Consider the following 13,953-nt stretch of genomic DNA (forward strand, 5'->3'; position numbering starts at 1 on the left):
ACACGAGAATTAGCAATTAATCCAAAACTGGAATAATAATGTGTTAACTTACTTCATGTTATACACATTATATGCTTCAGCGGAAAAGGACATTACTGTACTTTTTTATATGTATTGCATAGGTTCGAACGATTTTCTATTATTTTATAAGCATTACCGTAGATTGTAAATGTACCCTTGACGTAGTATTTCTAACAATAAATCGATAATTGTTATAATACAAATTTTTTTGTTTGTATATTATCAACTAGACAATTCAATGTCTTGTAGCCACAATTCATGATTTAACGTGCATAACACATTCGTACATGTAACGGGCAATATTCGCTTGTTTTATAATCCCATTGTAATAAACTAGCAAACAAAACATATAAACAAAATTTATTGTTGCATTTAGTTAATAATCGAATGTATACTTTTCTTACTTATCAAACATTAAATTAACATCTCCAATTATCATTTAATTACAACGCATTCATTTTCTTATACTATTCACACACATGTTCACTTTGAACATTTTTTAGTTCATACAGTTATTACAATCCCAATTATTTTTATTTCAAGTCAATCTTCTAAATAATTACTTTACTTTATAATTCATGTATGATCTGTACAAATAAACATCTATATTTTATGGGGACTGAATATTATATTACTTTTAAAGTTATATTTGCAAATAAAATTAATATTAATTATAGTACATTGATTTACTCTTGTTTTTAATACATCTATTTTCATTTGAAAAAGACATATACGTAAATATATCATTTTAATTTTTTATAGTGTATATAAAATAGATATATGTGTATTATATCCTGCATAAAACCAATTAAAAGTTTCTTATAATTAATGTATCATTAATAAGTTACCCATAAATTAACAATACAAAAAACTTTAAAAGTATACGCGTTAATGTTTCAAGAAATGACATCCATTGATTTTTACAATACTTTATTTCAATTTGTTTCTGATATTTTTATAGCAATTATTACACGATGAAAATATGCAAGTCAAAACTATTTGGCGATGATATCTCTAGTACGTTAAATTAATTTCGTAAAAGCTGAGGTAAATTGCCAAAATCGTACACGTCTTTCAAATATTTGAAAATAACGGTAAGAGTGCGAAATAAGCTGGCGAACAAAAGAAATTCGCTCTTAGTACCATCTACCGTCGAAACTGGTGAACTGCAACATTGACCGGGTTCGCAAAATTCATATGTAGTTTCGAAAGATTGTTTTGTTTGTCTTTTCGTTTACGTTTAGTCTTGACGGTTGTAAGGAAGACTTCGCAGACTATTTGAAAATTAAATGTAAAGGCTCAACGGTTGCCGAAAGGTCACAGTGGGCCTTAGTCTGGGCTACTTAAACGGTTCTAATGTATTGAGTCAACGATTTTTTACGAACGTTGACTGTCCTGTCGAAAATTATTCTCATATATCTTCATTTTGTGAGGTAAGTTCGAGTTTTTAATTATAAATCCTTCGAACCAGTACTCGAGACTTCCTCCTGTCACGAGTCATCGTTGTCTCTCCACGTTCGACCTAGCAAGAAGTATCTGCAACAACACATTGCTATTGCTTTCGATACTTACGAAATACATGAATCACTGATATTCAAACATATCGACACACAATAAATTATTTTAGAGTATGCAATATTTGTCTATTATAATTTGAACGTGTCCACGAAGAAAGTTATTTGTGTCATTCAAGTATAATTATTTACCGAATGCAATAATGAAATCTAGGTTTTTAGTTACTGCCTTATAAGGTTTGGAAACAACGTCAAGTTTTAGCTCGTGACACTTATAACTGTGCCTCTTTTATTTATTTGAAACGCGTCTCTCGGGAATAATTATTATTGACAAACATACGAAAACGTTGTCTGTTAGTTATTCTATGTACTACACCTATATTTATGATGCATACTTTATATTTATGTTGTTTTACTTCCATAATTGAAATAATATCGAATAATCATTAATATTAAGCAGTTGTCATGTAAAATAGTTGTTCTCTCAGGTTTTAGAATATGGAACAAGATACAGAGTATGTTAAGCTGCCGTTAGAGGAACGATGTGTGCATAAGGTAATACGTGTTGTACTTTTATTTCTAATTTATCAAAGTGTATACTTTTAATAATTATTGTGGAATTATTAATAATTTCTTGAATTAATATTATACAGTTATGGAGAGCACGTTTGCATGGTTATAAAGAATGCGTAAATACATTTCAATGTATTGACGATGAAAAATCGCCTGAGTGGAACAAGTTCCTAGGATTTATAAAAAAGTTTGTAGTAGATAGTAATGCTGCGGCGCAAGAAAAAGGACTGGAAGCAGCATTAGCTTTTATAGAGAATGCTGCAGTTGCAGGAAAGTAAGTTTCATGTATCAAAATTAATACACATATTTATTTGTATATTATTTAGTGTTACTTTTCTGTTGTTATTTATATAAATGATTTGTATACATTATTACTGTATACACTGATTCTAAAATTCTATATGATATGGATTTTTTTGTAATTTTATAGGACTGTTGGTGAAGTTATGAATGGAATAGTTACTAAATGTATTGCAGCACCAAAAGCTAAAACAAAAGAGTTGGCAGTACAAATAACATTAATGTACATAGAAATTGAGAAGCATGAAGCTGTTCAGGAAGAATTACTAAAAGGGACTGAAGCGAAAAATCCAAAAATTGTTGCTGCATGTATTAATACTTTAACATTGGCTTTAAGGTAATTAAATGTTGTTGATGCTTTTCAAATCAAATAAAGCAAAAGATATTGTTATATTTGTATTATATAAGTGTTTATTAATTAATTTTTTTAAATGGTACAGACAATTTGGTGCAAAAGTAATTAACATAAAGCCTCTGATCAAAAAAATTCCTGGTTTTCTAGAAGACAGAGATAAAATGGTTAGAGATGAAGGCAAATTCATGGTCATTGAGATTTATAGGTATTTGCACAACATTCTGAAATTACCTTAAAAGAATATGAATATTTCTATAATACCATTGTTCTTTTTATACATATACAGGTGGGTAGGTGTTCCATTGAAACAACAGTTAAATACATTAAAACCAGTACAAATTACCGAGTTAGAAGCAGAGTTTAATAATCTTAAAGAGGAAAGAGTTGTACCAATCCGTTTTCTGAAATCTCAGAAACCAAAGCAAATATGTGCAGCAAGTTCAACAGTTGATGTCATTGAAGGTAAATAACCATAAAATTAATCTACATTACATTTGCATTTTTGTGTCTAATACAAAACACTTTCTATGTAAGATGGTAAAGATGATGGCGATGGAGTTTCTGTACCAGAAATCGATCCGTATGAATTACTAGAGCCGGTTGATATTCTTTCTAAACTTCCCAAAGATTTTTATGATAAACTTGAAGCTAAAAAATGGCAAGAGAGAAAAGAAGCTTTAGAAGTTTTAGAGACTCTTGTAAAAAATCCAAAGTTAGAGAATGGTGATTATGGAGACGTAGTAAGGGCTCTGAAAAAGGTAAACATTGCTTGAATCATACATGATTTGTTATTATGTTATTTACTCTTTAAAATATTATGTACAGGTTATATCTAAAGACACTAATGTATTAGTTGTTGCATTAGCTGGAAAGTGTCTAGCCGGGCTAGCTATAGGTCTTAAAAAGCGATTCCAACCTTATGCAACAGCTTGTCTTTCGTCGATTTTGGAAAAGTTTCGTGAGAAGAAGCAAAATGTTGTGCAAGCACTCAGAGATGCTGCTGATGCTATCTTTCTTAGCGTAAGTATAAGAAATATTATTATTTTAAATTCATCCTATGAAATATTGTCTTTATATTTATCAAGTATTGTATTCTGTGTATAATAAAGTTACTGCTTATCGTTTCAATTAGATTACTATCGATGTTTTACTGGAAGACACACTTGCAGCATTGGAAAATAAAAATCCCGCAGTTAAAACAGAAACAGCTGCTTATTTATCGAGGTGCTTTGCTCGTACACCACCGCAAAGCTTAAATAAGAAGTTATTGAAAGCATATACTGGTGCACTTCTAAAAACATTAAATGAATCAGGTACATCTTGAAATCGAGTTTTTTTTGGGTACTTACTTGGAGTTAAATAATATAATGCTAAACAAATATATTTTAGATCCATCAGTTCGAGATGCTTCTGCAGAGGCTCTTGGCACTGCGATGAAACTAATTGGCGAGAAAGCTATGACACCATTTATTACAGACATTGATAATTTGAAAATGTCAAAGGTACTTTCTAAATTACAGTTGTTCTTTCTGTGTAGAATTTATTAATATACGCTTATTTACATCTGTTAGATAAAAGAATGCGCAGACAAAGCTGTAATACATATTAAAGTTCAGAGTGCACCGAAAATGGGTGTAGAAAGACCAAATACAGCACCCAGCAAAATTGAATCAGCAGCAAAAACTAAAGAACCAGATTCCAAACCTCAAAAAAGACCAAATACTGGTACAACCAAAAAACCTCTGGCTAAAAAACCATCTGGTTCGTCTATGACAAACTTAGGTAGTTAAATATCTAAAATCAGTAGCAGAAAATTCTCAATGATTACACAGAATAACGCTTTGTTTCTGTTTCATTTTAGCTGCTTCGAAGAAGTCGTCTACAGTAAAAGCACAAACAGAGAAAAATTATAGCGCTGAAGAAATAGATGAAATGGCTACTCAGTATTTACCAGCAGACATTCTTTCGGGTCTTGTTGACACTAATTGGAAGACCCGATTATCTGCAGTTGAACAACTTTTAGAGGTAACTGAGATTTCTTTTAAAATTGGACTTACGAAAATGAATAAATTACAATATTATATAATTATATGTTTCTTAGTTCGTAAAACAAATGAACTCGTCAGAAGTACCCACACAAGTTATTGTACGAACTTTAGCAAAAAAGCCAGGTTTTAAAGACACAAATTTCCAAGTATTGAAATTGCGATTGGAAATTGTGAAGTATTTGGCAGAAAATTTTCCATTTTCAAAGTAAGATTCATATTCTATATATATATATATATGTTATCGAATTTTATTATCATAATATTATACATTAAATTGTATTATCGAGTAAAGTGATAATCATGCTATTTATTTAATTCTTTTTCTTACAGTACTGTTTGCGAATATTGTCTCATGGACATAACAGAGAAATTGGGAGACGCAAAAAATAGCACGATCGCAGGCGAGACTCTTCTAGCAATAGCAGAAGCAACAAGTTTCGAATATGTTGCGGATGAAATAGTAGCATTCGCTTTCAATCAGAAGAATCCGAAAGTCCAACAAGAGACATTATCATTAATATGTAGGGGTCTTACAGAATTTGGTTGTGTGTAGGTATTTAACTTATTCAAGGAATGCATCTTGAACAAACAAATACTATCATGGTTCTACTATATATATGTTTTAGTATCAGTGTTAAATCATTAATGGACAACATCAAAAAAGCAGTTGCAGCAACAAATCCTGGCGTTCGTACTTCAGCTATTACATTGTTAGGTACATTATACATGTTCATGGGTAAACCACTACTTATGTTTTTTGAGAACGAAAAACCTGCTCTACGTCAACAAATTGAACAAGAATGTGAAAAGGTAATATTCTTATTGCCAGTTTCAGCTGCATTTTTATATCAATTTTCTTTAATGCAAACAGTGATGTAATGAATAGTAGCTATAATAACTGATAAACTATTAAATTTTAGCACAACGGCAAAGCTCCTCCAATACCAATTCGCGGAGTGAAAAGCAAAAAATCCAAAACAAGTGACGACGATGACGAAGAAACGGAAGTGTGTAAGAAATCTAATAGTAATAGCGAACTTGACATTAATAATCTCATTCCACGAGTTGACGTTAGTAATCAAATCACAGAGAGCCTGCTAAATGAATTATCCGACAAAAATTGGAAAGTAAGTCGTTGTTTATTTATCATAAACTATCCAGTCTCCTTTTAATTTACAATTGTTTTTTTCAACATTAGGTACGAAACGAAGGTTTGCAGAAAGTGAGTACCATCATTTCAGAAGCGAAATTCATTAAAGGCTCTATTGGTGATTTGCCTCAAGGATTAGCTTTGCGTTTGGTTGACAGTAACAGTAAAATAGCCCAGTCAACCTTAGGCATATGTCAGTCATTGGCCGTGGCCATGGGTCCACCAGCGAAGCAACATATTCGAGTTCTATTTCCTGGTTTTATACAATGTTTGGGCGACAGTAAAAACTGGATCAGAACAGCAGCAATATCATGCATAGACACATGGGGGGATCAGTGTGGTTACAAGGAATTCTTCGATGGAGAAATGATAGGTGATGCATTAAAGTCTGGGTCACCGGTACTCAGGGCCGAGCTATGGAATTGGTTAGCACAAAAATTGCCGTTGATTCCTGTCAAGCAGGTACCGAAAGAAGAACTTCTCGTATGTCTTCCATACTTGTATAATAATTTAGAGGATCGTAATTCCGACGTCCGGAAGAACGCACAAGAAGCAGTCTTGGGTTACATGATTCACCTTTCCTACGAAGTGATGGCTAGAAATACAGAAAAACTGAAGCCTGGATCTAGGACAGTAGTGCTTGCTGCGCTAGATAAGTCTCGACCAAATTTACCTATGAAACCGTTGCCTAAGAAACAGCCAGTAGAGGAAAGCAACCGGAAGGTCGTTAAGAGTGCAGGAGCTGTGAAGGCAGCGAAGACGGTTGTGAAACCTAAACAGAATCAAGCTGGATCGAAACCTGGCAGTGCGCGCAAAAAGGACGACGACACAGACACCAGTCCTTTGTTGGTTACGAATAACCTCAAACATCAACGAGTGATCGACGAACAGAAGTTGAAAGTTTTGAAATGGAACTTCACGACACCGCGGGAAGAGTTTGTTGAACTTTTGAAAGAACTCATGACTACAGCGAGTGTGAACAAAACTTTATTGGAAAACATGTTTCACGCAGATTTTCGGTACCATCTCAAAGCTATTGAAGCGTTAACCGAGGTACATGTTCAAATTATTTACACATAGGATGTACTGTTTGAATTTTTATCGATTGTTTGGAAAATGTTTTAAATTGAACTTAAACTGTCTTAGAGAGCATACTTTTATGAACAGATTATTTTTGTTCATAACGTTTGAGTGAATATAGAATGTACATGTTAAAATTCAAGGATCCATCAAAGTTGTGTGCGTGTTGTTTTATGTTTGACCGTTTTGTAATCGCGAACAATCGAGGTATCATCACATTTAATGATCTTTCTCAATGGACATTAATTTTGTATTTACCTAATGTGACATTTCTTTTTACGAATTCTAGGATTTACCTAACAACAGCAAAGCATTGGTGTCAAATTTAGATCTTATTCTCAAGTGGTTAACGCTAAGGTTCTTTGACACAAATCCTTCAGTATTATTGAAAGGTCTAGAATATTTGCGAATGGTGTTTAATCTATTAATAGAGGATCAGTATCATATGTTGGAAAACGAAGCGGCATCGTTTATTCCATATCTCATTATTAAAGTACAGTTTTCTATATGTCTTTCTTAATTAATGCGTGTATCTTTTACCAGATATTTATGTACCTAATGTGAACATTTCCTCTAGATTGGAGATCCAAAAGATGCGGTACGTAATGGAGTTCGTGCATTATTTAAACAAATCGCGTTGGTGTATCCAGTAAGCAAACTATTTTCATATATAATGGAAGGTTTAAAATCTAAAAATGCTCGTCAAAGAACAGGTAACGTCGTATATAAATATGTAATGTGAATACGTGTAATCAGGGTTTAATTAAATAATTTTATTTTTTTAGAATGCTTGGATCAATTAAGTTCCCTTATAGAAAATTATGGTTTATCCGTTTGTCAACCATCTCCAAATGTGGCGTTGAAAGAAATAGCGAAACAGATAGCAGATCGTGATAATTCTGTTCGGAATGCTGCTTTGAATTGTATCGTTCAGGCATATTTCCTTCAAGGAGAACGAGTATATAAACTTATTGGCCAGGTAATGTTTCCAGTGAAGAACACATCTTATTCTAAATATAGCAATTGAAGGTATTACTTGGAATAATACTTTTTAAGATTTATCAACAGTAATATTTTTGGAAATCCTATTATATATTTCCTAGGAAATCCTATATATATATTTAAAATATATATATAATTTATATACATATATATATATTTTTTTTTGTAGAAAATATCCTTAGTAAAGCATATTACTATTTCTCTAAATATTTTACTTGTAGATATCCGAGAAAGATCAGTCATTACTAGACGAACGTATCAAAAGGGCTGCTAAAAATCGTCCAACGAAATCAGCTTCAGCAAACAAACTTGCACCCCCCACAACCACAACTCCTATTGCTTCCAATGAAGACGTTAAAACCGAATACGAAGAAGAAAATGAAGAAGTGGAATCTGAAACAGAACCTGTTTCACCACCACCACCACCTCTACCACTACAAACTGAATTGTATGTATAACATATTATTGCTACACACAATCGAATTTTAGTTGCACGCAAAATACATATATATATATATATAAAATCATATTTTGTAGATTAATGCATTCATTCATATAATGCTAAATGTTCTCCAGTATTATGATTAAGAAAACAAAAATTTATAATATTTTTACTTCTTTGCGACGATTTTTTTTCAATTTAATTTATGTTGGCACGACTTTGCTTTTTAATGCTTCTTCAGGGAACATGTAACAGAGACAGAAGCAGTAACGCCAGACAGCACATCCGACGAAATACAGACGTGTCCTATGATTAATGAACAATCTTCGAAAACATCGCCAGTAAAAGTTATCATCACCTCGCCTCGAAGTAATCGAGAAGATAACATTAAAATGTTCGTGCTTCTTATGTATTCGTTTGCAGTGTGTTCACGCTATGGTGGCGGGTATACGTATAATTGCCGTATCTATTCATTTATTTTTTCTATTCTTTTGCTTCTCTCAAATGCCACTGTACTGCATATTCTTAACTCTTAGAGTGCTAAATATTTCCAACGTAACAAGTTAGAATCCAACAGTGTGGACCACACTGAATACTTTATCTCATCAGAACAAATTTTCAAAATAAGCCACAAAATTCATTCTACACTTTCCTCCAATTCTTCTGGGTTTATCTCCGTGTAGGATGCCGCATATATGCGTCCACAGTCCACACCGATGGCTTTAGCTGAACGCATATGTGCGCCCACAGCACTCTAAGGGTTAATGAAACATAAATAATATAAATAAACCAAGTAACGTGTCTGTCAGAAGGTAGCAAATCTAAAGTGTGTGTGGCTAACGAATGCTAACAATTTACATATCCAGGAGTGGAGTATTTGTGTTGGTGTTAATAGGTGCAGTTGCGATTAACTGCAGGATACAAATACATTAAGGTTGTATAACACAGACATGGAATATCGAGGCTAGTTAAACGTGAATTGAGCATATGACAATATACAAAAATTTGTACACCTGACTCTCGATTTACGTGAATGAAAATCGCGTAAATAGAGTCTGTTGTTAGAGAGTACAAAATATTGGAAAGAGAAGATGGTATAAGGTTTAGAAATATAAATTTATTTCACGTAGGCGAACAAACAAAATAATGACATTTCAGAAAACAAAATCGCACGTGAAAACTACCGTGTAAATAGTGTTCTAATTTACCGCGTAAATTGAGGGCCGAGTGTATAAAACACGTGGGTAATTTTACATTAAATGGATTATTTTTTATATTAAGAGAGTTTAATGAATTTGAAATATAATACAGTCTGTGAAGTTAGGTAGGCTACAAGTCGTGATTTTACTTGTTTGGAATTTTGTTTTAAAAGTATGAAGTATCCAAATTGACTGTTATTATTCATTGAAAAAAAATTAGAAAAATTAACATGCGTAAGTTACTTTTCATTTTTGAGAATTGTAAATTTGGAGTACTTTATATAGTTAAGCATGTATACCGATTGTGATATAAATGTAGTTTTTAATTCGGTTAACCAAAATAATTAGTGTGATCTAGATACGATTTAAAAATGAAACCATTAGTATGTTATGTAGATACAAGATTTATTCTTAAATTGTACAGTCCAAGTGTGTAATCATATTTTATTCAGATCATCTTACCTGTATACATGTGTGTACGTATGTGTGTACATATACATATATATAGTTTCAATAATTAAAGAGTTCAAAAAGTATTTTTGTATTTGTACTGTTACAGGACAAAGTGAAATTAGAAATTATGAAAAAATATCTCATATTACTTTTGATTTACTAGAATAACTCAGTTTTCATAAAAATGTTGCATAATGTTTTTATCTTCTGAATTTTTTAATTCACATTGCACTTAGTAAGGTAATTTATGATTTAAAAAATGCTTTTTCCAATTAGAGTAAACTGATATCATTTTGATGAAGGAAAATAAATCTTCATTCTATTTGTCTTTTTAATGACTTGTTGTGGTATTGTAAACATACTGACATTTATAACATTGTGTCATATTACATATTTCCTTCCACCTTTTAAAAAGATTAATGTTTTGTAGCTTGAATGTTTTGTAACAGAAAGAATTTGTAACATATCTTTTTCACAGAACTTTTTTGTCAGGAAGTAATTTAAATTTCATTTAATTATTCAGGAACAATTCAGCATCGTCGCAGAAAAAAATAACGGGTCCATTTGGACTTGATATGGACTATCTGCAAAAGATTGAATCCGAGGCACCTGTGAAATTCAGCAATCCGGTTCTTGTAGAGGTGAATTTAAATGAGCTTGAAGCTTTACTCGAATCTCCAAATACTATGAATCTACCAAAAGTACCGTAAGTACTTATTTACTGCCTATTTAACTGTAAAGCAATCCATCTATTTAGATGTAAAAAGTATACATGTTTAGTAGCAAATGATAATTTTAATAAAAATAATTTTAATACATTTTAGGATGATACCAATTTCTCCACCGAAATTGTTGGTATCTAAATCGTCGATGGCAACACAGCAATTGAATACAGCTAACGCAAGTAAAGAAGATAGCCTTGAACGCAAAATTCTTGCAATGGCTAGCTTAGACTTAGCTGTTGCGATACAGTCAATGAACAGTATTGATAATGTTTGTATCTCTACCAAGCATCTTATTGTTTATCTTATTTGTTGTGTATATACTTATTTTATATTAATTTTTGTAGCTGATAAAATCTCATCAAGTTCTGAACTTACAATCTAAAGAGGATAAATTTATTGGTTCGATAAACATGCAATTGAAGCTTTTGCAAACGTATCCTTTGCAACAAGGAGGGACTGATATATCCAAAGGCTTTAGAAGCACATTTATGGTTATATTAGCGGTAAAAATAAATAAATATATATATATTTTTAATCTCTCAGCGCCTAAACGAATGAAGATCATTCTATAAATACATTCTTGTAATTCATTTGGAAGTCTATGAAAAAAATTAAGAAAACTAAAATATGGAAATTTATATAGATATTAATGATTAAACAGCTTTTTATTAGGGTTTTGAGAGATTTATATGAACATACATGACATAATATAATAATATTTTAATTGTTTTATTTGTATATTATAGTTTTATGATAGCGGGGTTCTTGGAAAAAATGTTCCATTGATCCACTTAAAGGAACTTGTGGATCAAATGATCAGTTTGTTAGCTGAACATAAATTACATCACTTACACCAAGCTGATGCATATTATCGTGTGATTAACAATATTGTTTGCAAAATAATCGACAATTCTAATCATACCACAATTATATGGTAATCCTAACATCAATATTTTTATTAACATTTTATTGACCAGGGATTCAAATTGGCGATTTAAATTTATTAGTTATTATTTATAGACACATATAATTTTCAGAAATACAAAATTCAATAGAATAAATATTTAAAAAGTTAGATATTCACGTGCTTCAATAATTTAAAAGAATTAGTTTCATTAAATGATCCGATAATTGGATACAGTTCTCAGTTGAGAAACCTGGCCAAAAAACTGTTAATACCAAAAGCTGTGAATGAATATTTAATAATGGTAATTAAATTCGAAAAATCCAATATTTCTTGAATATTTTATTTCTACAATATTTTATTTATTTAGTGCTTTGATAAAGTTACTCCATGGATGTGCTGAATCCAATGAACCTTCCAAATACGAGGAATTGGTTATGAAGTGTTTATGGAAGATAGTGAAAACCATTCCTAACTGGGCTGGAGATTTAAATTATGATACCATTCTCTTGGAAGTTCACCGGTTTTTGAAAGTATGCCCTTTTCTCTTGTTTGCCCAAAATATAAACATTCGTTTGAGAAAGTCCAATAATTACGAGTTCATGTTTTGCAGGATTATCCAACTTTATGGTGGAAAAAACGAAAATCTGACACCCCATTACGGACAATTAAGACAATTCTTCACAGTATGACACGCATGAAGGGCAGTACAATTCTGAGTCACCTGACTCGAATAAATAACACTAATGAATCGGAATTGCATACTTACCTTATAAGACTTATAGCTGTTAGTATAATTAAATATTTATACAATAATTATTATCCGGCTAAAATAGCTACATTCTAATGCATTATAACATTTAATAGACTTTTAAGCCTGATGAAGTTAATAACCCAAGAACTATGATGAAATCAAGTAATAGCGGTAAGACCCAAGAACATTTATCAAAGCTCACTCATCAGCAATTATCTGAAATATTTAAAAAGATTGGATCTAAAGAGCACACGCAAGAAGTATGTAATATAATATATTTTATACATTGTTACGCCATTAATATTTATGCAATACTTTCATGCCTTCTATTTTAATAGGGTTTAATGCAGTTGTATGATTTTAAACTTCAATATCCTGAAGCCGATGTACAACCTTTCTTATTAAGGTCTCATCAATTCTTCCAAGACTTCATAGAACAAGGATTAAGAGATATAGATCAAGCACGAAAAAATCAAAATCTTATATCACAGACTAATAACCAATACTCAACCGGTAAATAATTTTTGTGAGATATTAAAATAAATTTAGTCTTTTATTTAATATCATTACATTTATCACTATTTATATCTTATAGACACAGCTGATTCTGCTGGACACGACGAAAAGAGCCTAATGGATCCCTTGCACAGGCTTGAAAAGCTTCGAGCAAGTGAAGCACAATGTAAAACTACCACTCAGCCAAGTACAACATAAAGTAATCCTCTTCGATATTAATTAGGTAACAAAAACAACTTCAATAAATAAACCAGTAAAGACAGATATTTATTTTACGAAAGATACCGTGACAAGTAAAGTAAACTGAAATTAATTCAAGTATATTTTTAATTTTTATTCTATTTGAATTTTTACGTGTAATATTTACATAAATAAAGTACACTCTGTTTTACAGGATTGCAGTGCTTAAGTAAACGGATGAAGAACCAATAATACATGTAACACAATATTAAGTGAATAGTACATAGATAACGAATGTTAACAAAAAATACCCAATGTAATGTTATGCTGTTCAGTGCAACATTAACTGTAGCATTTACGTTCGATTTTTTCACTAGTTACATATAGATCGTGCTGCTGCTAATTGCATCAAGTTTATGTGTTAAAAAGTATTCGGCGGATCTACGAACATGTTATATTATACGTATTTATCGGTATTTGACGATAATTAAGCTATAAGAAGCAAGTATTATGCTCTCTTTAGACTGATTTTTACAGTCCATTTACATTTCGTTATTTCTCTTAAATAAACCATCTTAATGTATATTATAGACTAATTTTTTTGTTAATTCTGTATTTATGAAGATAAGACTAACAACTACAATCTGTTATTTAATTAATTGAAATTGTATCGTACTATGAAAAATACTCTTTTTCCGTATTTATATCCAGGTATACGAATAATAGATTTAATACGT

At 31.3% G+C, this 13,953-nt stretch overlaps 1 protein-coding gene across 2 annotated transcripts; it reads left to right on the forward strand.

Annotated features, from left to right (window-relative positions):
• The first annotated feature begins 1,173 nt into the window (after positions 1-1,173).
• msps (msps cytoskeleton-associated protein 5) lies at positions 1,174-13,795 on the forward strand. Of its 2 annotated transcripts, XM_031981980.2 has the most exons (32): positions 1,174-1,454; positions 2,024-2,090; positions 2,189-2,382; positions 2,539-2,745; positions 2,849-2,968; positions 3,050-3,225; positions 3,298-3,521; positions 3,589-3,783; positions 3,896-4,076; positions 4,153-4,265; positions 4,335-4,545; positions 4,625-4,788; positions 4,865-5,016; positions 5,142-5,360; positions 5,438-5,621; positions 5,732-5,938; positions 6,010-7,014; positions 7,331-7,534; positions 7,619-7,754; positions 7,827-8,020; positions 8,265-8,491; positions 8,727-8,879; positions 10,661-10,843; positions 10,962-11,130; positions 11,207-11,365; positions 11,609-11,796; positions 12,137-12,299; positions 12,380-12,553; positions 12,634-12,780; positions 12,859-13,033; positions 13,116-13,259; positions 13,431-13,795. In XM_031981980.2, exons 2-31 carry the CDS (start codon positions 2,034-2,036, stop codon positions 13,232-13,234), a joined length of 6,000 nt encoding a protein of 1,999 aa, XP_031837840.1. In that variant the 5' UTR covers positions 1,174-1,454; positions 2,024-2,033; the 3' UTR covers positions 13,235-13,259; positions 13,431-13,795. The 2 variants fall into 2 exon arrangements, with proteins under 2 accessions (XP_031837840.1, XP_031837843.1); XM_031981983.2 differs by lacking the exon at positions 8,727-8,879.
• The last annotated feature ends 158 nt before the right edge of the window (positions 13,796-13,953 follow it).

The sequence above is a fragment of the Nomia melanderi genome, chromosome 3 (assembly GCF_051020985.1).
Source record: "Nomia melanderi isolate GNS246 chromosome 3, iyNomMela1, whole genome shotgun sequence".
Lineage (NCBI taxonomy): Eukaryota > Metazoa > Arthropoda > Insecta > Hymenoptera > Halictidae > Nomia > Nomia melanderi.